This window comes from Excalfactoria chinensis, chromosome 4 (assembly GCF_039878825.1).
Source record: "Excalfactoria chinensis isolate bCotChi1 chromosome 4, bCotChi1.hap2, whole genome shotgun sequence".
Classification (NCBI taxonomy): Eukaryota; Metazoa; Chordata; class Aves; order Galliformes; family Phasianidae; genus Excalfactoria; species Excalfactoria chinensis.
Genome location: NC_092828.1, coordinates 49034994 through 49057915, shown reverse-complemented (window position 1 = coordinate 49057915; position 22922 = coordinate 49034994). Strand labels below are relative to the sequence as shown.

Below are 22922 nucleotides of genomic sequence, written 5' to 3'. Positions count from 1 at the left end.
TAACAATGACAAGCTGTGAATGAGTTAGTACTGATGGAGGAGGAGAGTAGACAGCTGCCCTAGCAGTTGTCTCAGCAGGAAACAGAGAGAAAGATTTAAATAGCTTTGGCTACGCTTCTGAAACTGAGTAGTTAGTTTCTGTAGATTATCCAGCTTATCTTCCAATTGACCCCTTTCCCTTCCAGTAAAATATTGTTTAAAACCACTTGATTCACGACTGACAAATGAGGCAAGTGCCTGTTAGCTCTTCCTAAATTTCTAGACCAAGCAGGAGTCATTAACACAGGCTTCAGCAACTATAATTCTCCCTTGCTGCTCATCAAAGCCTGGCAAAAGGTTTGCAAAGACATCTCTCCATGAGGGCAGGTTTCTGGAGGGGACAATTTCTGAGGAAAATTCTGAGGGATTAATTTGGGCTCTCAAGTCTCCTTGAACGTGGCAGACTCTTGTCTGCACTTGCTAGCAAGTGTGGATTTCAGCTGTCTAAACCCCACATAAAAGCTATCGAGTACAAAATGTATTTTAGCCAGCACACCCATCAGTGAGAGTGGCAAGATGCTACAGCAACTTAATGGCAAAAATTGCTTATTTTTCACAGGTATTTTCAGCGCTCTGAAGTCAAACTTCATAGATGGTTAAAGCTCACTTCCTCCTGAATGTTTCAAAATGCTAAGTAAGTATTTCGCATCTTTACTTCTGGCTCCTGGTTGTATTTGCTTATTCAGTTGTGAATACCATAGTTAGAGTTTCTTCCTACATGAGAATTTTGCATCTTTGTTTTTGTCCCACCTCTCTCCCTCTCCTCTGTCATGCTACGTGTCTGGTACTCAGGTGCCTCCCTGGTACTCCTGTCCTGCAGGAAGCTTTCTGACAGCTAGTTGTCTTCTCTTATGTCATTGACCAGACTGATTCCCTTCCTGGTGCTCTTTTTCTAGTGGCACCAGATAGACAGTCTCATTGTTTCCGCCTCTGAGATCTAAGTAAATGACTTCTAATAGTTCTTTGCAGCAATGCCAGATGACAACACCTTGCCCAGAATACTTGCAATGCTTTCTTTACTTCTTTTGTTGTTCATGGAAGACACATTATGAGAACAATGTTCAAAGGTCCTCCTCCGTTACTCAGCTCCTGGCTATTAAACTATATAGATAATGGCTGATTTTATGCATGCAGAATTTCCTTCTGCTGGGCCACACTTTTTAACAATTTTTGGTCCAAATTAGTTTGCAGGGTTATTCAAGATCGTATCATCTTTTAATTTTGAAAAAAGGGAATGGTTTTGACAGCTCATGATCAGATAACCCACTTCAATGTCTCAGCGCTTCCTTCTTAACTGAGAACTGCAGGATTTGGGAGGGCATATGCCTCTGATCATTGAATAAGCTTGATTTGTAAACATCATTTTTTTAATAGCAGATTTTAAAATTAAATTTGCTGCTATGTCTTTTATCATTTAAAATTCTAAGAGGTTTTCAGGCTTCAAGTTCTCTCTTTCATTTTTTTTGTCTTCCCAAAAGAACTTCATAAGCACTTGGAGTTTTGGTTTTATGTAATATAATAGGTTTTACCTCAGGTAATTTCATTTTCAATATTTTATCTTTACATATAAAGTGTAGTTAATATTAAAGAGAAGTAAAACTGTAGTGGTGCCTAGTATGCATAATTTATATCACCTGTTCTTCTGTTTATTTCACAGTCTATTTTTTGCTATGCTGTTCAGTTTTTGCCTTTGGGCAGAGCGTTAGTACAAATCTAATCTCTGTAGTTTCTGTTAGGAAACTTAGACATCTTCAAAGTTTCTTAAACTTCTTTTCATCGATTAATGCCCTTCTATATTTTTACCATTGCTGAAAGCAAACAAAAGCTTATTTAAAATCTGTAATTTTAAAGATTATTTTGAAAATGAATAGGTAAAAAAATAGATATTTGAAAAGTACGATTGAGATTAATTTAGAAAATAGCCCTGTCAGGATTATTCACTCCTCTTAAGCTGAACAGGAGAGGATATTCTATCTTCTTTCATTTGTATGCTTAGCTTTGATTCTTACAGGTATATCTTCCCATTGCTGGCTCTTCACAAGTTCATAAGAAGGTTCTGTTAAATCAAACTTTGGAACAGGAAAACCAGGAATGGCATTGTGCAGGTGGAATCCAAATGTCACCAGCCAGCTGTTAACATCTGAAAGAGAATTATTGAAACAAAACAAAAAAAGAATTGTTTAATATTTTGTAATTATTTGTAACCATTTGTATATGGAACAGCTTTTGACATAGCGGGTCTTCTGTAGCAAGAAAATGATACAACTGTCTTTGTTTTGGTATGTATGGATTTAGACATGCTACAGCTAAAATAGCAAGCTGATGTAGAAAACCTGAAGTTCTAAACGTGCATGAAAACAACTGCTCTTTGTTGTAGGCTCTTCTGAAGGGTGTTACAGGTTTCAGCAATTTTAGAGGCCCCAATGATTTCTAGAACTTCCAGAAATACAGAACCACAACGTGGGTGAGATTTCCTTCTAATACAACCTAAACTAATTGGAACTTCATGGTTAGACTCTTTCTTATACCTTCATCATCAACACATTAAAACAAAGCAAAAAAAGAAAAGGTATTGCAGAAAACATCCAGCCCTGATGAAATCAAAAGCTAACTAAATGTATTACAGTTTGTCAGTAAGTAGACATGACACTAAACGAACATTAGATAACATCACCTATGGTACACTGTGCACTTTATTAAAAATAAATAAAATAGGGATACCAGTAATTAAGTAATTAACAATGGCTAGACAAGAACGGGTGCTCTGCCTCTCTAGTTTCTGTTTTTCTACCTTATCTTACAGAAATACTAAACTAATCAGAAGTCGTCAAGAGCACTCCTAATCAAGTCTGGTGGCTTTCACTTAAGACAAATCCACACGAGTCAGACAAGGAACAGAATTTTTCAAATTCATAAAATAGTAAAAAAATATTTACTTAAAAATAATTTATGGCCTTTCCAGATAGATAATGATAAGCATCAGTCTAAAAATGCCAGCCAGCCAAATTAGTTAGTTTAATAATAACCTTGGGTAAGCAGCATGTATCCCCTACATCAAAGATGTTTAGAGAACTAAAACTCCATTTTGAGGGCAGTTCTTGAATCATGTGCATTATTTTCAGTGCTGCAAAGAATCTGACTGCTGTTGTATCCCCTACAGCACATGCTGCTAGAAGAAGACAGATTCAAAGACCTATCACCATCTTTGCTCCCAGGCAGCCTGCTAGCTACCCTGTTAATGGCTGCTGTTTTTAAATTAACACAACCCCCCCTGGTTCCCAGTATGCTTCTCTGAGCGGTAGTTTCATGTTTCATAAGGGGAGCTGAGACCATCCTGTAGTCTGGCCCTCTCATTTTAGATTGTTTACATCTATTGAGGTACATAAAATAATACATATCTGATTGAGCTGTGCATTTTTCAGAACCTTCTGGCGATGTGCACCATTTTTTGTATGTAGATTAATGGAAAATACTACTCATTGCTAACTCCAGACAAACAAAAAAAGCATATAGATTCCCTAAAAAATCAATTACACAAGTGGCATGTCAGCAGCTTTCTACTGTCAAAAGAGAATTTTGTACTAACTTTTCTATATCCACCCTCCCTGTCCTGGCTATTCACTCATTATTTTGTGCTGGCCCTGCACCTTGTTGGACTTCTGCTTCTTTGCCAGTTTAAGACGGCATTATTGGAAAAGCCTACTCTAACAAACACCAACCAGTTTTTCAGTGAGTACTTTCTGCCATCTTAATGAGTTAAACTGGTTGCAGAAAGACTCCTCCTGCCCTCAATATCTTACATTCTCACTCCCGTGTCTGTTTTGTCCATAAATACAGTTTTTACCGCTCCGTAGCCCAGATATAAATCAGACTAATTCAAGTGTAAGGAGATTGTCATGAGTGGTCTTGAGGGGTTCTCACTCCTGTTCTTGCTGAAGAAATCTATTTATTTATTTTCATTATAGGAGCACTTGGCAATGCGTTACAATTCTAGAAGGACAACCTAAGTCTCTGCTTTCCTCTTCCAATACACTGAGATCTCTGAGTCACCCAGAGTTATACTGTCTACCCAGTGGACAAGGAAGAGATACTTTCCACTGGTACTGTGAAATGTACTTTGGAAAATTCAACCTATCTGTACACTGAGATGCTCAAAATGATCTTTTTGGGTCAGGTCTAAATTAGAGAATCATATGGATTCGTAGGGCACAAGTACATCTGCTACTGTAGTTAACTAAGTGGAAAACCTAATCATGTGTTGTGGACCTCCATCTCTCTTTAGTACCTGGATGTATGTCTAAAGGCATATGAGATATTTTCAAGATCGCTATTTCACCATTCCTGATAAGCATGTTCACAGTTGTTAATGTCAAGTGCTTAATGCTTTCTCAAAAGTAACTTTACCAGCTCTAATATACCTGGGCACTTCACTAGAATTGTGATGTGCATAGGTCCAGAACACCAAGCAAGCTAAAATCACTTGTTTGATATAGACATAAATTTCAAGTGCATTTCTGAATCACTATTGGCCCTGAGAGTTTCCTTATTAACCCTCCTCAGACAATATGTCTGCATCCCAGATGGATAGATTCCAGAGTATAAGAAAGTATAAGAAAGCAGAGTGAGAAATTTTTGAGCAAGTGGGATAAATTCTTGCATGAAGTAACCTTTTACCTGTGATGTAGTCCTTCACATCATGTATCTTACTGGCTGGATTGTTATTTCTAAACATGTACAAATTGAATGGAGCTGGATCTTTCCCAATTCTCTTCCAGACTTCAATATCAGGTGTTGTCCACCGGCCTGCCATTATGTCATAATCTCTTTCCCCAAAGTGGACTAGCTTGGTCAGTGGGTCATATAAACCACCGTGGAATCCTATTACCAGCTGGAAGTCAAGGTTAGAGTCAAAGTAGATCTCTCCATAAGCAGTGTATTGAATTTGTTTAAGCATGAGACCGTTGCTACTAAAAACAGCCAGTGGTGTTCCCGTATTGTCTGATGCAATGTAAAACTCATCTCCGCTGCTAATCTCCATGGCAAAAAGGTGTCCCTGCAGGTCATAGTAAAGGGATGTGATTTCAGAACTTGAGTGGTTGTATACATGAGTTATCCTGGTTGGGTAAGTAAGGTCTGCGTAAAAGAACTGGAGGTGCTGTCCAAGGCTAGTTTTACTGGAAACTCGTCGTCCGAGGCCATCGTAACGATAAATCACTGTCCATCCACTGCCTTTGCTATAAACTCGAGTGAGGAGGCCCTTTGAACTGTATTCAAAGATTTCGGTACCCCTCTGGCGCAGAAATCCATCTTCGTCTAATCTATACTGCACGTCACCTAGTCGGGTTATTCTGTCTCTGAGGTCATAGCGAAGTGGCGTCAAACGGGCACTGCTACTGGGGTTGAGCAAATGGAGGTTGCCATTCAAGTCATAGTTGTACCGCCACATTATTTTTTCATTCAGGTAAACCGTCTGGAGTTGACCATCTACATCATATTCGTAGGCATATTTTGTGGTGTTGGCAAACGGCCCGATCTTAATTTCTCTTTTTGTCACTCGTCCCATGTTATCGTACTGAATTGTAATCCAATACATTAGTGAACGAAAGATTTCATACTGAATTTCCTTGATGCGGCCGTGTGCATCGAAGTGTTTTGTGTATGTCATTACAGCTGTAGAAATAATCTGGTTAATATCATAATATATAACTCCAAATTTGCCAAATTGTTCAACCTTACCGGAGATATCATCAAACTGGTAGAGATCAATAGGCAATGGGGTTTCATTGATGACACCTTGCATGCTAGTCACTCTGAAGCTATTGTCATAACTGTAGTCAAATCGGGCGTTTACCATTCCGTCTTCACTAAAGCGGAAGATCTGTCTGTCAATCAGTGGGCCAATTTGCCTGTATCTAATGGTGCAGATAAAACCATCGCTTTGAAGGTTTACTGTTTTCAGGACTCCCGCTGTCTCATCATAAGTAAAACTAACTCTTGTACTATCATACAAAATTTCTGAGAGCTTGGTCTGCCGTCTGTACTTGAATAATACTCTTCGGCTTGTCCCCAGGAAAGCAGTTTGAAGGAGCTGCCCTTCTTCATTGTAGTCCATTATAACAGAAGCATTACTTTCAGGGGGGTTGTATATATTCCGGTAATAGCCAATGGAGCGAATAGTCTGCATGGTATGACGAGCAACGCTGGGCATGGTGACAGCAGAAAGCCGATCCAGCAAATCATATTCAAAGATATACTGCCGTTGGCTATGAAGCAGAAGAACCATTGACTGAAAATTAAGAACAGATTTTTACCATGTGACAAATGGTGGAGTACTTCCCCGCATCCCCCTGCCATATACAGATACCATTTCTTTGCAAAAATGTGACATTCCCACTTGGGAAAATTTATCTCCTCTTTAATTGAGTTATCCTTGACCTTACATGTTGTTAACATCTCCCTGCCTAATTTACTTGGATGCTTAATTGTAAGGGGTTCTGTAATTAGTAGTTCGACATTCATAATTTGCTACTTGTTATGACTGTATCACTTTTATCAAGCACTCACAGCTAAACAGCAGATTGTCAATGGATTCAGATAAGTCATGTTTAATATGGGAAGAAGTAAAACTGTCTTAGAGCCATTAACTCACGAGGAGAACAACATATGGGAGATACAATTTCTTCCCTACAATTAGAGATGATTTTGAAGAATCTGAACAGCCTGAATACTGTGAGTACTGTGCTCCTGTTCTGTAAGTGTTTAAGACATAGGCAAAACAATTGTTTGATTATTTATATCAAAAGGAGCCACCTGGGATTTTTCTGACATTTTTCTGATGTGTGGCTATTATGTATCGTAGGTCTTGATTAAATTATGCCTGTAATGTTTAGTAAACAATATTTGCCGAGCAACAGATTCAACAGAAATACATTTAAATCCCACAAAGAAACAGATTCGGTTTTTGCACAGCAGGCATGAGATCTCACAAGGGGGATTTTCACAGCTGTTTCTAGAGGAAGAACTTATCATTCAGATATCATTATGTGTAAGGAAGATTCCTGATTTTTGCCTGTTGTTTTTTTTCTTTGCTACAAGAAAGAGCAAGTGTAAACTGACAGCTTTAACTATCTAGAAACAAGAGCTTGGTAGCAGAAAAAAAACCAACAGTGAATAATTTACAAACAGGTGGTTTTCAACTTACTTACATTGCAGAAATCTGGTTCCTGTACCTTATTTTAATAGTTAAGATAAAAGGTAAATGTAGAAGCTGCTTGTTAGTCTATGGCCTAGATGAATTTAAAAGTCATCAACAGTCACCTAAAGCAAGGCTGCATATCTATTTTATAAAACATTCCCATAGGAACCATATGTTGATACTTAAAATAATCAAAATATGCTTCTGCTACATCTCTTTGGATTGCTCAGAGCAGTCAGATGCTGGATGATTTAAGCACAATCAAAGCATTTTTAAAACCTTGAACATTCTTTACCTTCTCCAAGTATGTGTAACTCCATGTTTTCCCATCAGCAAACACTCTAGACACAATCCTTCCCTGTCCATCATACTCTATTTTTTCACTAGTTGTCCCTCGCTGTATGCTGCCTATTTGCCCTGTGGATGAATAGGTAACATTGACAGCCATCAGCTTGCTGCTTGGTAGCCACAGGGTTGGGTGCCCTGATGTGTCATAGGCAATCCTCAGAAGGAATTTACGGTGGTCGTCGTAGATCTTTTCTGTCTTAGTGGTTCGATCAAAGTCAACTGAAAGGAGGTTTCTGCCATTAACCTTTTTAAAACAAACAAAACGACACATTAAATCACGTTGTCAAATACTTACTTGCCATCTATTATTTCCAGGAAATGCTAGCAATTCTGTAAGTGCCATTTCCAGTGATTGACTTGCTGTGTGTATAAATGATCTTAGCAACTTCTTAATATAAATGTGACGCACTTCATTACCATCTATTTTAAAAAGGTCCATTCTGTGAAGAAATCTGTTGTAATTTGTGTTCTTTCTTGACATATTAGTCAACGTTAAGGAAATACTGAAAGATGTGCCCTGAAAGCTTCTGCAATAAACAGTGCCATTTTGGAGAACAATTTACTTCTTTTATGAGCAGTCCAAACTTTATCTAGCAAACTTCTCAGTCATATTGCCAGCAACTGCTGGTAGAGTTCATAACAATGATGCTCTAAGAAAGAACTGAGTCCAAATCTTCCACAGCAGGTACTTTTCAAAAGGGTAAATACAAAATTATATTAAGATCTTCAAAAGCACATTTCATTTTCAAGTTATGACAAACAGCTTGTAGAACACAGCCATTCCCCCTTCTAGATCAGATGGAAATTAAACAGTACACCATCCATTGACGCAACGTACTATAAAGCCGAAATGCTCAGTGAAGGATTCTGTCCTCTGCCCAGTTAACTCACCAGTTGGAGCTATATGTGACTGGAACACTATAGAACTGCTGAAAAACAATTAGAAATTTGAATCTGAACTATATTGATTTATTTATGTTGACAACAGTTTTATCTGTACATGTAAGCTGTAATGGTGGATAGCGAGTTATATGTAACACTTTTACATTAGAATCTGTCCCTGCTGTTTCAGTATCTTAACTAACGTTAACTTCCAGTTTCATTGAAGCAGCTCTCATTTTTTGTATGCATGAAATAAAAATATCTGATTTTCTTTTCCTGTACTGGCATCTTTGCAATTCTCTGCTCATCCTCTCTTAACTTCTTTTTAGTGTTCTCTAACAGACCTCTAGGTTTCTTTGTTCATCTGCAAACCATTTCTGTATCTGCTCTGCCCTTTTATAGTTATTCCAGATAAGGGCGAAACACTGATAACTAAGAGTTTTTAATGCTGCCATCTTGCTCACATATGAGAAGTAGAGGACAAATAGACATAACTGTATGTATTGAGAATTTCTAAAAATTCTTATTCAAGTACTTGATGCACACATATTAAAGAGGCAAAGAAAGATGGCTAAACAACATTTAGCAAAGAAAAAGAAAATAGATACCCCAACCAAAGAAATGACTGGAGGTTTTTCTCATTTTTCAGGCCTGCATGGTAATCCATATAAAAGAACCATTTTGGTTCTTTTACCCAGAGGCTGATACATTTCCAAAAGAAGGACCAACATAAATTGGGTACTTTATTATTAGCATAGAAGGTATTAAAGTGCTGGAGATGGGTTTATGGGCAAATATGAAAAAACCTCCTCTGAATATTCAGTTTTGCTTACACCTGTCTGCCTATTTATCTGTCTTACCTACATTATTTATGTTGATGTGCTCATTTTTAGTATGAAATCACTAGCATGACAACCATCTGCACTATTAGTATTTCAAAACTGCAAATCTAAGAAAAGAACACAAAAAATCCAGTAAGATGCAGAACTCCTGCTTTGTGGATTACGTGAACCATCAAATATTATTTAAATACACAGTGAAAAATTAATGCTAGAAGACTGATTCTAAAAGTTGCTTAATTTTATTTATTTATTTTTAATATATCTTCCAGGAATTTTTCGTTTAAATATTTCAACACTTACATTTGATCATTTCTCTGAATTTATCCTTAAATCCTGTCTATCTACTTCTGGCTTTTACTTCTCAGCCTCTCCCCATGCATGCCTGCATTCACCTCTCTCTGCCCGTTTTGTTCCTCTGATTTTTTTCTTCCCTTTCTTTCCCTTCCTTATTTTACATTTAATTATGATTTTTAATAAATTTCTTGTCGGCCTCTCAGGCTTACGTGCTGAAGTGAGAAGAGGCACTTCTGATTTCTGAACTGGCAAAGAGGGAAGGGTGGTTTTATGGTTAAGGCAGATGTCCAAGCAATTGCGGATAATTTCTTGGCTAAGCACATCCTTCCGGTGTAAATTACAGCAAAGTACTTAATCTAGCTGTCTCACTGCCTTATCTGCTAAATAGGATAATAACATCCTTTGATTCTCACTTTCCATCTGTCTGGTCTGTGTAAGGACAGAATACAAGAGGAAAGGAAATGCCTCTTTCTATAGCCAGTTTCATGCTCCCAGAATCTGCTGACAGAGCTCTTGCATTCAGATTTGAGTGTTTGGTGAAACTGGCTGTGCTTGCATAATATGGTGATACAGGTGGCAGTTATAATAACAAATAAGTTTTGGTGACGTAGTTTCTTTCATTGGGCAGTCTGGGACTAGAATACTGCCTTCAACTGAAGCATTTTTAACAACAGCTCGGCTACCAAAATGCTTCCACAGTAAAACTTAAGAACATTTGTGCTGTGTCTAAGACAAGTGCGCTCTAAATATATTCAATATTTTTGGGCTTCATTATGATGTAAGGACTAACTTAGGAATTTTTCAATGAATAAACAATGAATGACACAAAACCAAGTCTCTTGACACCACCTACATGCTGTTCTACTCCTTCTTTAATTACAGTGTCCACCTATCCTGCTTTGCTTTAACTCCTGGCTTAATTTCTAGTGCTTCACTGAGAAGCGTGAAATCAGATGGTGATTTCCCCATAAGAACTACGGGTATATTGTTGTGCTTTGCAGGGAGACTTACGAGATGATCTGAAATCTGGAGACCTCTTCAAGGCTTGGAGTTTATACATTTTCTGGAGGTGATGCTAAAATTCTTCTTGTGAGCACTCTGTTAGAAGTCACCTGTCCTCTCTGTGTACATGTCTTGAGACAGAGCTCATACCAGCTCCTTTATTTAAGACACTTACTTGAGAGTGAAGATCTGTCTGGCCTCAGCACAAATGCCCTAAAAAAGCCCTTCCATGAGGAAGAGTGCCAGCACCTCTGCTAAAGATGAGCTCCTAGAACAGAGGTTGAGTGACAAACTAGCTTACACAACCACACTCATGGAACAAACCTGATCAAAAGTTAGATTGACAGGGGATTGTTAAAGGTAAGGGATGGGGACAAAAATTACTTATATTTTTTAAATGAAAGACTACTAGTAGTGAGTATAATTAATACAAACCAGAAACCCAAGAGAGTACTGCTGAGCATACTCCACGTTATATACTGCATATATATAATGCAGTGGAAATGTCATATATATATATATATATGTATGTATTTTAATTTTCTTTTGTTTACATTTGTTTTCCTTGCAGCAAAATGTAACTGATGTATATGTAGATAGAAGTGATGAGCTGTGAGTTATCTGCATTCTTTCTGTTCCTGGTTTCTTTTCCTGTTTTCCTACGCCCCCTCCCCAGCCCCCGAGCAACCTTTCTGTAGTATCTTCCTGTGTAAATTACTTTGAAAAAATCTTTCCCTTTTTTTTGGTATATCAATTATTAGCTCACGTTCTCTGCTTGCTCTAATTCTCACATTTGTATACACATTGCTACTGTTTCATACTAATTTATAATCTTTCACTTTCTCCCTCTTAGGTTAGATCTTTCCCATCTCTTTGATTTTTCTTCTTTCAACTCTTTCAAATTGGAGTTTCTCATGACATTTCTTTAGACTCCTCAGTATTTGAATGAATTTTACTTTACTTTTTAGAACTGGACTCACGGAGGTTTGTTTCACTGCCAAAAGCAAATATAATCAATATGATTATTTTATTTTTTCTTAGGCTTCCTTCAAGAAGAAATTGGCAGATTTAGTCTATCACCTTGCTATGTAATGAAATGACTATGAACCAGAACCATAAGGATGAGCTTCGTAAGCATGGACTACTTTTGCTCTTCCTGCTACCATAGCTTGGTACAAGTATGCTCTTCTTAAGCAGCAGCTGTTGTATCTAATCATTCTTCCTTCCTGGAGAAAAATCAATCATTCTTGCAGGGCAAGTAGTAGAAATGTAAGACACATGACAGCATTCCCTCCTTTCCAAAGGAAAATATAAAGATTTTAAATTTAAATGTAGCATGCTACTATCTTAGAAGTCAAGTGGTTTGAAATTATTTACCTTTAGCTGATATACCGCTTAGGCCTTATTTTAAACAATTGAGTTCAGTCTTAATATGTCAGACCTCCAGTGTAGTCTTGAAATAGTTTCCTGGCAACTCTATTTTAAATGCTTAATCTATGTTGTCTTTACCAAATGGCTGCCATAAATCAGTTTGCTTCCTACTTACATTTCACTCACTATATAGGAAGAAGAAATGCCAACAAAATGCTGAAGACATATGTTAGAGGAATATGCCATATACAGTCACGCAGTTGAACTCTCTACCAGAAATAAGTATTAGTACCATTTTTATTAAAAACTGAAAAGAAAGAAAACTCTAGGCCCATGCTGGCTTATGGTAAATAATCTAAAACAATTTAAAATCAGAGTTCAGCACTGGAAATAAAAAGTGAAGGTAAGCCTAAAAATCATCTTTTTATCCTTATTCATTTCAAGGCGTTGCAGGCTAAAGCCAGTGTAGATTTTACAGAAAAGAGTAATAAGGAACAAGACACAAAGTAATAAAAGCAACAACTTCCAGATCTACAGTGAGCTTACCTATGGTAAATATTCTGTGGCTGTTGGATGGCAGTACGTACAAGAATGTGTTTATCTTTCACTAAGAGAGAATGCAGCAGACACCACCCCATGCCTGCCTGCATGCTTACCCTAAGCTTTCGGCCAAATACGTTGACTTTTCCCTGGGCTTGCTCCTTCCGAAATCGCCATTCCACCAAGTTCTGCCCATTCTCCCCTGGCAGAGTCATGTTTCTCTTTGCCACTGTTGGATTGGCAGTGCCAGCCAAGACATGTGGCTCCGTCTGATAGTGAGAATCCAGGCCACTGGCATACAGGATTCTAAGCGAGCCATCATAGCCAATCTGGTAGCTATTTCTTAACTGATCTGAAAATGCAAGAGAAAAACAAAACAAACAATCAAAAAAGCCGAACAGAAAAACACATTACATATGTGAGTTAAGTATTTTTTGGTGCTGTACTCCTTGTATGCATGTAACATCTTTACCTACTGACACACTGGAAGTAAAATCCAAGGGTGAGAGAGATTACAACATCTGTATCATGTACACATGTATCACAGGAGGACACAAATGCCTTTGGGACATACCTTCAAATTCACTTAAACACTTAAGAAAGATCCCACCTCTAGAGGATGGCACAAAATGTATTCTCTGCTGCTTCATTAGACGTTTCTGGCCTCATCCTGTGCCTGCTGGGACTACTGACTTTTGCTAGGATATGGCTGCTAGAATCTCATGTACTATTTTAAAGTCCAAATCTCAATTCAGTTATTTGGTTAGGAGACATTCAATTACACTTTTATTCTACCTCCTTTCTTCCCTGAACAGATCTTCTCATGTATCACCTCCTCCTCCAAACATTAGGCCTCTAAAGCTTCTGATTTGAGCTGCTTGTAATACAAGAAAGCAAGTTTCAGGTCAGTATCTGAGAAATCATTTTTATACAGTACCTTGAACCATGGTGTAGAAAGAATCGATTGATGATAAGTTGGAAGTGATGCTGACATCTTCCTCTCTGCTGGATGATTCGATGTCCACTGTAATGGCCCTTTCCATTTCCCCATGAAGGTTAGTGACAACTCCAGTAGGGAATGTAACATTTGTCAGACGGCCCTCGCTATCATAGCTTAAAAATAAATAATAAAAAAACACAGTTCCTAAGTGATACATGGCAGGAACAAATTGTTTTCATTTACAAGTAAGACAAATCAAAATACCAGCTACTCAGTATTGTTAAGGCACGTTTACTTTTTGTGCATGGGATAGGCACAGCAAAGCCTTCAAGCGTGCTTTGAAGTAGTCAAAAGACTTTAACATACAGGAGTCTCAATAGTGATGGCAAGAGCAAACAGATGGATCCTCAGCTTCGCATATTATTCTTTGAAGTGTGACCAGATCCTGCTGCACAACAGACACACCATTTCAAAGGGAGTGTATTAGTGCTATATTCTGTATCATTCTGTACTCACTCCTTAAGACCAGAAATAGATTTTTGCTGTTACTGTAGGAATCCTCAGAAGCGTTCATAAAAAGGATGTATTAACACACTTTTCCTTTGGCCCTTCCTATTCACTGATTATGCAGAGCACTTGCCCTCCCGTTCCTAAGCACTTACCATCCCTTGTATTATTCAGAGAAAAGATCTCGGGTAATATTTATTCTACTTACTTAAGCTGTTTGTAGCTGGAAATCATATCTTATGTACATTGTTAGCTTCCCGTGGATCATAGCTTGAGCACTGTGGCACAAGCCATGCAGGAAGATGCATTTTCTTTCTTCACTGACATTTCTTTAAACTAATAGTGATATAGTCATTTATGTATGAATAGATAGATACAATGTCCGTTACTGAAATAGACTTAGGACTTCTAAAGCATATCTTTTCCTGTGCTATGTTTGTTAGGCATCCTCCAGCTATTAATACCATGATATGCACAGCTCTGCGTATGCAAAAAACAAGACAAAGGAAGCGATCTCATCAGATACAGAGCACTTTCTGAGATTCAAGTAAGCACTCAGTGTACAATGGCTTACTTCCATCAGGTTTTTCAAACACAAGACCAAGAGCATTCTCAAACCCATTGCAGTCTTAGAGTACACAGGTGAGGCATTGTGTCATCACATTAGGTGTTCTACTGGTGCTCCCAGTTCATAAGTATAGTCTCTCTGTATTTGCAACAGAGAGAAACATCTAAAGGGTGATTTGGCCCACCTAAGACCTGTTTGATGTCAGTAGCTGCCCATCCACACCACAGCTACGTAGGAAGATGCTAAAGGAAGCTTCAGTCTCCCAAAGTCCCTATAACACAACCCTGCAGATCCACAGTTTGCTAGGAACTTCATACTTACAATTATTATCAAATTGCTCCCTTTGAAAGAGAAAACCCTCAGAACAAAAACAACAAAATAAACAATAAACAAAAACAAAAAAAAACAACCCCACCCAAAATTCCAAGCATATCACTGAGGCTACAGAAACTCATTTTTAAATGGAGAGAATTAATTCCAAACAGCTTTAACTCACAACACGCATACTTTCTCTGAACATCACGAGCACTGCACGGATTGCTGTAACTGAAAGGATTAGGTTAAGAAATGCTTTTTTTCCAGTTTGCTTACTCTATAGATGACAGCTCTTTGCACACAGTCATTTTCATCCTTTTAACACAGTTGATTTCCTTTGTTTATGAGAGACTTTCACTTAGCAACAGGAAAAAGAAAAGAGTGTTTGAAAATCAGAAACCCTTCTGCAAGCCAGGGAAATCAAGTGGGAAAACTTTTATCTTGAAATATACTTAACTTCAAGAAACAAGTTGTTTTCTTTTTCTTTTTTTTTTTTTTTTTCCAGGGTGTTTCTACCCCTAATTTTGTCTCTCTTTCACGTACAAGACTTGGCAAGCTGAGATACTGCATTTATGCAAGAAACTGAAACAAACATACCAACATTCCTTGAGCATAAATTTGACTGCAAGCCCATTAATGACCTTTGGTTCCATATTTTTACATAGGTAAGCAGCTAATATTATTATAGGCATATTATATTATAATATTATTATAGGTATATTATTGTAGGTAAGCAGCTAATATTATGGCAGAGGGGGAGAGTTCAAAGATCAACAAAAATTCATGCTACTCATTCATGTTCTTAAAAACATGACCTGAGAGTGGAAAGAACCTTAACAGTTGTGATTGCTTGGTCCAGGCATCATAGTGCAGGAAAAAATGTGAATGAGATGTGAAGTTAAGAACAGAATTTCTCATACTTTTATAGCCAGGAACAGAAAAAAGGCAATAGGTCTTTTTACTACTTACTATCTATTCCATTTTATGATGGATTGTAATGTGTGTCCTTCATCCTGTTCACAGCACACTGAATACTAAACTTACTTTCATACTTGATATCTTTTTGCTCACAATGAAAGCCTTATCAATGCTCAGCATAGCAGCATCACTCATACCTTTGGGCATTCCTATGCCATTTTTCTTATTACATCCAAATATCCTTGCGTTCTGCTGCCAAGGTGAATTTATTCATCCAAGTTTGTCAGTTTTAGACCAAGAGATTTCTTTTATCTGTCTAGTGTTCTAATATTGAAATTGCCCTAAAAGGAATGAGACGTAAAGTCTAGAGGGCAGGCACCTATACTTGGCATTTCACAGCCTCTTTGATCTTTTCATCCAAACACAGCCCAGGCACACGTCTCTGCTGAGCCCTCTGATCTGTCTCCTGTGAGAGGCTCCATGGCAAAGCCATTCAGCCAATCTCTTATATTCCTCAAGAGAAGGTAGCACATCAGCTTTTCAGGAACCTAAACCAGAAATTGCATGCTGGGCGTTACCTCATGTGTTTTAATCCTACAAACCCTATTTTACTCATTAACTCAATGATCTTCATGTCTGGCCAGTAACTTCAGAAGACAGAAGTAAGTACAGGGCCATCATCTCTAGCTGAATCTCCCTTTAGATCAAATTTGCTTCCTTTCTTAGGATGAACTGCCACTGCTCACTAGTTTTCCCTCTCTGCAGTGACAAATTTGCAGAGATAACAATTATCAGCTTCCCAGATTCTTGACCTCCTGCTCTTTACCTGCTGGAAGTCCTTCTTCCATTGTTCATCTTCTTTAGTTTTAATTACATTCCATCCCAGACCATTTTTCTTTTCTAGTCTATGTAGGACACTTTTCATTTTGCAGTGATAACTTCCTGGTAATCCTTGTCACAGATGGAAATGCCCTACTTCCTTTATTTCTGTCTTGTTTTTCATGTGAGGTGCCTCTTAGTTTGGAGCACATTTAGCTCGACCCCAACTTGCAGAGCATTATTAATGTTCTATATTGGAAGTTACTTCAACGTAAAATAGGGAACTATAGAAATGAAGTGTATAGTACAGGTTGCTGCTAAAGTCAATTGTTAAGTTATGACTGATGCTGTTTTTTTTCCAGAGACCTCTGCAGCATATTCCTGTAACAAAATAAATTTCACATATATATTCTTTCTGTTGTTGTAAACATGTCAGGTTTAAGAGCAAGGCATGCTGGTTTCTGCACATTTCAGATAACAAGACATACAGTGCAAATGTATATCATGTATTTCTTTAAAGACTGGTTATGGATTACACTGTTAGTTGGGATACAGTATTAGAGAAATGAGGCATGAATGCATTTCGTAATGCAGACATGTATAATTTTGACAGTGGAATGAAAAGTACTGTTACACACTCACTCAGCATACAGCAGGCATCTCCTCTGTGCATCCTGAATTACCAAGAGCAAATTCACAGAACATTACCCTACTTGTTTCAAGTTGTTTGTAGGAAGCCTTTAATAGCAACATGCTGCTTACTGGTGGGTGAGTTTAAAGTTCACTTTCCACAGAGCAGTGTGCTGTGGGGTTTGTTTAGGTGTATAATCACTGTGTTGATCCATACTGAAAATCTACCCTAACCTGGCAATGAAATGTCTCATTGAACTTGCTGAGGCCATTAAATTCACATTTAGAATAAGGGCTGTTAAATAATGTTTGTTATTTTGCAGATACCTTCTTTCAGCTGTAGGTAGACTCCCATAATATATGTCAAATGTAGTCCCTCCAAAAAGTAAGTTCACAGTTTGAAAACAGCAGTAAAGAAAAGCCACCTTAAGTTACCTTGATTGGTTATCACTGCCTTGCTAAACCAGTGACAAAATGGTCATCCTAACTGATTGAAAGGAAACAAAAACACAGTTTGTATATCACTCCTTTCTCTATCATTTCATCACTGCTCTGGAAATCTCCTGTCCTTCACTGTTTAAAAGCTGGGCAGAACAACTTACTGGGAGCTCAGTTCAACCATCTTTAACCATTACGTGGGTTGTCAGAAGAGAGGAAAAGACCCTTAACTTCAACATTACAACATTATAATTTTTCCTCATCACTCCATTTCTGAGTTGCTTTCTCAATTTTGATATGCATTTTTGCTTTTCATTTATCTGAAGAGTGACTGAATAATCCAGCTAAGAATGAACAAACTGAAAATAATGTACACATGCATGGATGAACAAACAATTTTGCCTCTCTTTTTTTTTAATCTATAGTCTTATTGGTAGACATACATCAGTGGATCCACAACTACTCATTTATAACCCACCTTCTTAAAAACTGTATTAACTGAAGTACCATATGCACAGATTCCTTTCATAGCACAGTGAGTATTTGACCTTAAAAGGTTTAACACCTTACTTGTTAACTCACAGTATAAATGTATCAGGTAACCCAAAATAATAAACTATAACTTGCTATTAAGTAAGTATTAGGTAGATTGTTTTTTTCCAAGGGAGCCATAAACAACTGGATGGCTGCAGGTCTTTCTAACATTCCTTTTGTTTTTTATTTTCTTTCTCCCTAACAAGAAGGGAACAAACGTGCCACAAATAACAATTTGATATATGTTGTCAGTTATGACAAGCGGCTTGATTTTTTAAAAAGCTATTGTCTAATACTGTTGGCATTTTTCCTTTGTTCTTACTTGGAAAGTTGTTAAGCACCAGAAAAAAAATATCAGTATTCTTACCAATCCCACAGACCTGTAAGTACATGAAAAACATCCTCCTTTATCTTGCCTCCCTACCCCTCTTCTCCTCTCTCCCTCCCCTCTCAACCTTCTCCATATCCCATCTCCAGCTCCATCTCACTCCTCCGGTGCTTTTCTCAAACAAGATATAGCTAAATAAAAATCACAGAAAATAGGTCTTGGAGTGGTGCTCTGAAGGACCTAAAGTAAAATGCAACCTGAAATCCAACTCTGTATAGGAATTTGTTACAACTTGGCTTTAAAACAGAATTCAGACAGAAAATACAAACTCATAACACACAGAGGCTGGAAAGGTACTAAAAGTCTGTTAAGCATCAGCTAAATTTCTCTGTCCTCCCAGTATCAACCAAGTGTCAGAATATTCAAACCTAAATTTGAGCATATGGTCTCCTTCTCCTGTCCCATTTATCTCATTGCTGCCTTTGGTTGAGAAGGGGTCTTCATCCCAGTTTAATCTGGGATGGTCTGATCCAAATGTTTGTTACATAATTCAGGTGATGGTCTTTTATCTTAGCAAGCTGGTCATGATGAATATTTCAGCCCATGTTTAATAAAGAAACTTCCTGAGCTTGAAAGTGATTGGCAATTTTTCACTTCACCTTCTCCCGTAATTACTGCAGCATTTGAGGCTTTTTTGTGTGTGCCTATTTTGTCATAACTTAAAATTTTTCAGTCTTTTCTGTAAACAAGCATTCAGTATACTAGGCATGCAAAGAATTCACCTAAATAGGCTATTCTTGACAGCTGTAAGTCATCTGCAAAACAACAGACACACTCTAAAACCACAATCGCTGCAGAAAACGCTGTTGGAAAGGAGCTCCATGCAAAGAAACAACACCTTCCCCCATTGCTCGCTCCCCTACACGTCAAGATGCTCATTTTCCACTTCATCACACAACAATGAGAACAAGCACGAGTTCCCATTCACTTCCCTAGGACCAACCACTCAGCCAGCCTAATCCAAAATGACTTCCAGATGGGTGTTTTGGGGGAACAGTATTTTGCAGTGAGTGAAGCAATACATGAGTTTATCATGACTTGACTTTTTGCCGGGAGAATGCAAAGCCTTTTTACTTGGAACTTGCATTAGACTACGTGGTGTTGCAGTCTTCTAACACTACACTGTTTGCTGTGATAAACACCTGCCATTTGTATTCTTGTAAGGACTCTAGTTTCTGACACAACCCTTACAACACACAAGAGGCTGGATAAATAGGTTGTGTGAGGGCTGCAGGCATTCTGAGAAGCAGGCAGAACGGCTGGTGTATGCTCAAGGGGAAGGAGTGCACTGGGAGCAGCTGGGCACAGGTGGTGTGGCTGAACATAGAGGCAATACCTGGGGACACAGCAGCTTCCCAGGGCTGTGGTTGCTCCTCAGCCGCTTTTGAACACTCCTGACATGTTTGAACGGAGTGCAGCTGATTCAAGGTCAATAGTATTGGGATTGTTTGTATGAGGATGAGACTACATTACAGCAGGCAGGCAGCCACAGATCCACAGCCAGGCTTTTATCTACAAGACCTCAACCCTCATCCCTCGCCTTTCCACTTCCCCCTAATGGGAACTCACCCCCCCCAAGCCTGCAGGGTCTGGGCTCACGTTTTTGCCGAGTGTGCAGGGTGAGCACCCACCCTTCAGCAGCTCCCTTTGCACGGCAGCTTTGATTTCAGGGCTCCCTGAGGCTGCTTCCTCCCCTCTTCCCTACGCCATCTATCACTGCACAGATAAACAGTGCACCCTGCTGATATAAATACCGGAATATAGCCTGTCAAACAGAAGAAAAGTTGGTGTGTATGCACTTTGTATGACAGATTGGCCCTTGCTCTGAGGTCTGCTTACAGTATCAGAGCTGAGGCCTTCCATGCAAAAAGAGGCAGGTCTCCTCAGTCAGACATTTTGTTTACAAATAAGTTATACTGCTGCTTTTTTTCCTCCTCTTTTACCGTAAAATTTATCAGTGTTTTTACAGAGTTGCAATAACCAACTTGGATGTAATGAACTTAATAAGTTACATCGTGTTAGAATATTTAGCAAAAGGAAATCAATATCATATAGGTATGTATTTTTTTTAGGACAGCAATATGCCAAGGTAATAAAAAATATTGCTAGATGCAGGTTCTGTGCTTAGTTTTGAACAGCATTCTAGTTGCTTGGGTGTATGAGTCAGAGCCACCCAGTGCAGGCTTCAGAAGTGACAAACTGTCTCATCCTTGGAGGAAATTGGGTAGCACTTCTAAGAACTCCCAGAGAAGCTCATCAGTGCGGCCTCACTGAGGACATTCCCTTCTATCCAAATTATCAATTTCCATGAAAAGAGCAGCAACCTCATTAGAATACTACGTTCAAGTTAATAAATGTTAAATTCAAATTAATAAATTCAGCACTGGTTACTGGCAGGTACAAGCCTTATGACTTTGGAAATAAAACCTCCTTGTATATATATAAATGTATATATGTATGTATATAAAGAGGCTAAAAATGCCTAAAAAATTGCTCTCTGTTTTCCTGAGGGAGACCCACGAAGGAGAAATGTGAAAGGCAGACAGACACAAAGCACAGAGGAATTGGAAAAAATTGACAAAGACCAAAACAAGAATGTGCATAACAGCCAACCATGGTAAGACTGACCACCTTTACAAACTAATCCAAAATGACTTCCCTCAGAGATGGGTATTTCAAGGGAATGGTGCTTTGCATGAAAGAAGCAGTACTTGGGGAAAGAAACAATGGAAGATGAAGCCTGAACAAGAGGGCTGTACTTGAATACAGTGTGACTGAAAACAGCTGTTGACATGAGGTCTGGAACTGCCCTTCACCACTCAGTGCACTGGCTTCCACTGGAGTGAGCATAATGGAGAGATGGGGAGCTTGGCTGTAGCCTCACTGCCTTTTATTTGACATAGAAAGTGAACATGGGACAAGAGTATTAGCATGACGACAACTGAACAAATGGTATTCTGTTCCTGATAAGGCCAGAAGCGAAACGGATACTTTCAGAAGTGTAATCAGAGTTGATTGGATTGGCAATGCAGGACATTTATGTCATTAATAAGAACAGTACTGTTTTTTTGTTTTTTTTTTTTGCTGAACTATTCTTCTAAGTGCTTTCCAAAACCACAGAGACATCATACGCTGATTTTCTTGGCAGAAATCAAAGCTCTCTGTTCTTCCTCATACATGTAGGATGTAATAATGTTGATAGGTCTCCTCAGGGTTGCTATTTTGATGGCATAGTATTACCTATTCAGTGGTTTTCTCAGTTCTGCTTGTACTACTTAGCCTAGTTTTAAGGACAAGGCATAGCAAACATTTAAGAATCAACAAAAAGGTAAAGAGGTCTACTACCTATATCAGAACAATTAGAGGACAAGTTCAATGAAAATTTTTACATTGATATATGAGGGTATAGATGATTTTCAAAGTCTACTTCATTATTTAGTAGGATGAGTCTGAAACAGCAAAGTAGTGTGCAACACTGACAGCACAGCCTTACTATACTGCATAACAGCATACAGCATTAGAATTACGGAATTTGCTATGGAACTGAGTTATGTTCCAGATTAGGAAATTGTGAGACCACAACCTCTATTCTCATCAAAAGGATGTTTAAGTTCTTAACTGTTTATCTAAAGAAACAGCATGGTGAGTACCAACAGCAAGCACAACTGTCACTAACCTCTCCTCAGAATTGCATGCTGCATGAATGATAGTTATGTGCCCGTGTGATCGATGTAACTAAGGGAAGGTTTACAACATGTAATATTCTTCAACTTGCTGTGACCACGCACAAACTGAACACATCGGCTAGTTATTTTTCTCGATAACTTCTCTTGGACAGAGGGAATATTTAGCTGGTTTGAATAGAGGGAAATGCTAATGGCTTTTTGGCCAGTCTGCTTCCATGGGTCAGTGTAACAGGAGGAGGGAAGGTTTGGCCTGTAAGAGTTTCAATTTGTGCCATGTTGAGAGGAGGAGAAATACCAATTCTTGATTAACAGAGAACCAGACAGTCCCTGACTGTATAATGTATATTAAGAGGGAAATACGCATAATGCATGCTGGATTCAGAGGGACAGTGTGGATAAAGAAACGTATGTGCAAGGATTGTGTATAAAAAATATTCCCCAAAATAAACTTGAGAGGATTAAGAATGAAGAGAATTAGCATTAAGTTGCTTGAGTAAATATAATATTGAGTGATTAGAGGCACGACACTTACCTGTAAGACATGATTACGAGCTCACGAGAATGCTACAAAAGTCAATGCAGGAATTTGAAAATCAGGTGAACAAACTCCTCTACTTTAAGAGTATGGTTAATTACTTCACAGCCACTACACTGTGGTGGATAGAT

General features: G+C 38.3%; 1 protein-coding gene across 22 annotated transcripts in view; it reads right to left on the bottom strand.

The window, feature by feature from the left end:
• TENM3 (teneurin transmembrane protein 3) overlaps positions 1-22922 on the bottom strand; it is a 396952-nt gene that overhangs the window by 4902 nt on the left and 369128 nt on the right. For all 22 annotated transcript variants that reach the window (XM_072333931.1, XM_072333908.1, XM_072333911.1 and 19 more), the window contains 5 exons: positions 13451-13626; positions 12630-12865; positions 7530-7826; positions 4714-6325; positions 2049-2179 (listed from right to left, as the gene is read on the bottom strand). In XM_072333931.1, the coding sequence (XP_072190032.1) occupies positions 2049-2179; positions 4714-6325; positions 7530-7826; positions 12630-12865; positions 13451-13626 (2452 nt within the window). The remainder of the gene's footprint in view (positions 1-2048; positions 2180-4713; positions 6326-7529; positions 7827-12629; positions 12866-13450; positions 13627-22922) is intronic.